The sequence below is a fragment of the Hypanus sabinus genome, unplaced genomic scaffold (assembly GCF_030144855.1).
Source record: "Hypanus sabinus isolate sHypSab1 unplaced genomic scaffold, sHypSab1.hap1 scaffold_248, whole genome shotgun sequence".
Taxonomy (NCBI): Eukaryota; Metazoa; Chordata; class Chondrichthyes; order Myliobatiformes; family Dasyatidae; genus Hypanus; species Hypanus sabinus.
In genome coordinates, this window is record NW_026780602.1 from 486313 (window position 1) to 487811 (window position 1499).

At 42.8% G+C, this 1499-nt stretch overlaps 1 protein-coding gene across 1 annotated transcript; it reads right to left on the bottom strand.

Moving 5' to 3' along the window:
• Nucleotides 1–225: 225 nt before the first annotated feature.
• LOC132387998 (N-acetyllactosaminide beta-1,3-N-acetylglucosaminyltransferase 3-like) lies at nt 226–1098 on the bottom strand. Its single transcript, XM_059960338.1, has one exon. The coding sequence runs from the start codon at nt 1096–1098 to the stop codon at nt 226–228; it is 873 nt and encodes a 290-aa protein (XP_059816321.1).
• Between the last annotated feature and the right edge of the window lie 401 nt (nt 1099–1499).

The window sequence follows — 1499 nt, forward strand, 5'->3', positions numbered from 1 at the left end:
CTCCTGTCAATATTGTAATGTCATTATGGGTGCATTAATAATTAGGCTGAGTGATGACACCTGGCGGCTTTTCAAACATTTGTAGAGTGTAGAAAGGCACCAACTCTATGAATTAATGTATCCAATATAATTTAGGAATTAACCTTCTTGCATTGCATAAACAACTGATTAACACATGTGCACAAACTGCATTACATTCCAACAGTTGCTACATTCTCTCATGACTCATGTGGTCCTTTCCGTGGATGCAGACTTCTGGGGAGCACGAACACATTTCAGATTAGCATCATGCACCGCATCCCACATCAATAGCAGTTCGAAAGGCCGAAAATGATGCACTCGCAGCAACTCACGGTAATAGCAAGGATTGAACGATTCATCAAGGGTTGAAGGAACCCTGACTCCAGCTGTCCTGAATCCGCTATGGGAGTGTGGCGCGAGTCCAGCCTTGGCCAGACACATCCCCCAAAATACATCATCAATGGGGAATAGTTCAAGGTCTTGGGCTATGTGGTAAATGATATGAGCTTTATACACAGACATAAGTATGCCCGCTCCACTAACGTATGGTGGGAACGACTTGATGGTGGTCACTATTTCTGGCACATAATACTTGCTCGACTTCTGACGTTTGGGGCCAAACCCATAAACGAGATGGCCCACAAACAGGTGTTGGTGAATCTTCATGCCTAGCAAGTAATCAACCATGTTATCGGTGTTGGCAAATACATCATCATCTCCATTGAAGATGAATTTAGCACTGGGGCAAAATTCACTGACCCACTGCAGCGACTTGTATTGTTTGAGGGTGAGGTTGAAAAAGGTATCCAAGAAATCCCATTGTAGGATATCTCTGTGTTCTTTGTTTTCCATGGCTAACAGCTGATTCAATTTCCTACTTTCATTTTGGTCAGAAGAGACACCAGAAATAAAGACTCTCTTAATTAGGACCCCATTGAATTCGCGTTCTCTGCCCCAGGTCTTCCTTATCATTTCCCGCCGATCATGGTTGAAAGGGTGAGATTTGATCACCAGGAGCAGGAAGACATTCTGAGAGCCTTCTCGACCACCACATTGGTCTGGGACATTTTGAATCATGTCAAATTCTCGACAGTGTTTATACATCAAGAAATTTTTAATGTGCTCTTTCTCTTGATGAAATGAGGACAGGTGCAGCAATGTCGTGTTCGCGTGGCACTTTGGCTTGAGCACTGATTCAGTTGCATCACCAGTAACAACCTTGGGCAGGTCATTGCGATGAACAGTTTCTGCAACAACATCAGTCTCTCGACGTCGGACATTATCCCAGAACATGAAGAACAATCCCAGTGTAATCAGAACACCCAGCACTACTTTCTCATGGAATCGCCGATGTCTACTCATCTTTCACCTGAAATAGAGAAAAATATGGATTAATTCAAAGAAAGCTTTACATCTACACTATGCTTGAGAAGAATTGGAAGTTTAAACTGTAATGGATTTCACTAATGCTTTGTAAT

What these genes read in the sequence shown, in the direction of transcription:
- LOC132387998 (XM_059960338.1), bottom strand. Translation starts at nt 1,098, where the DNA reads ATGATTCAAAATGTCCCAGACCAATGTGGTGGTCGAGAAGGCTCTCAG.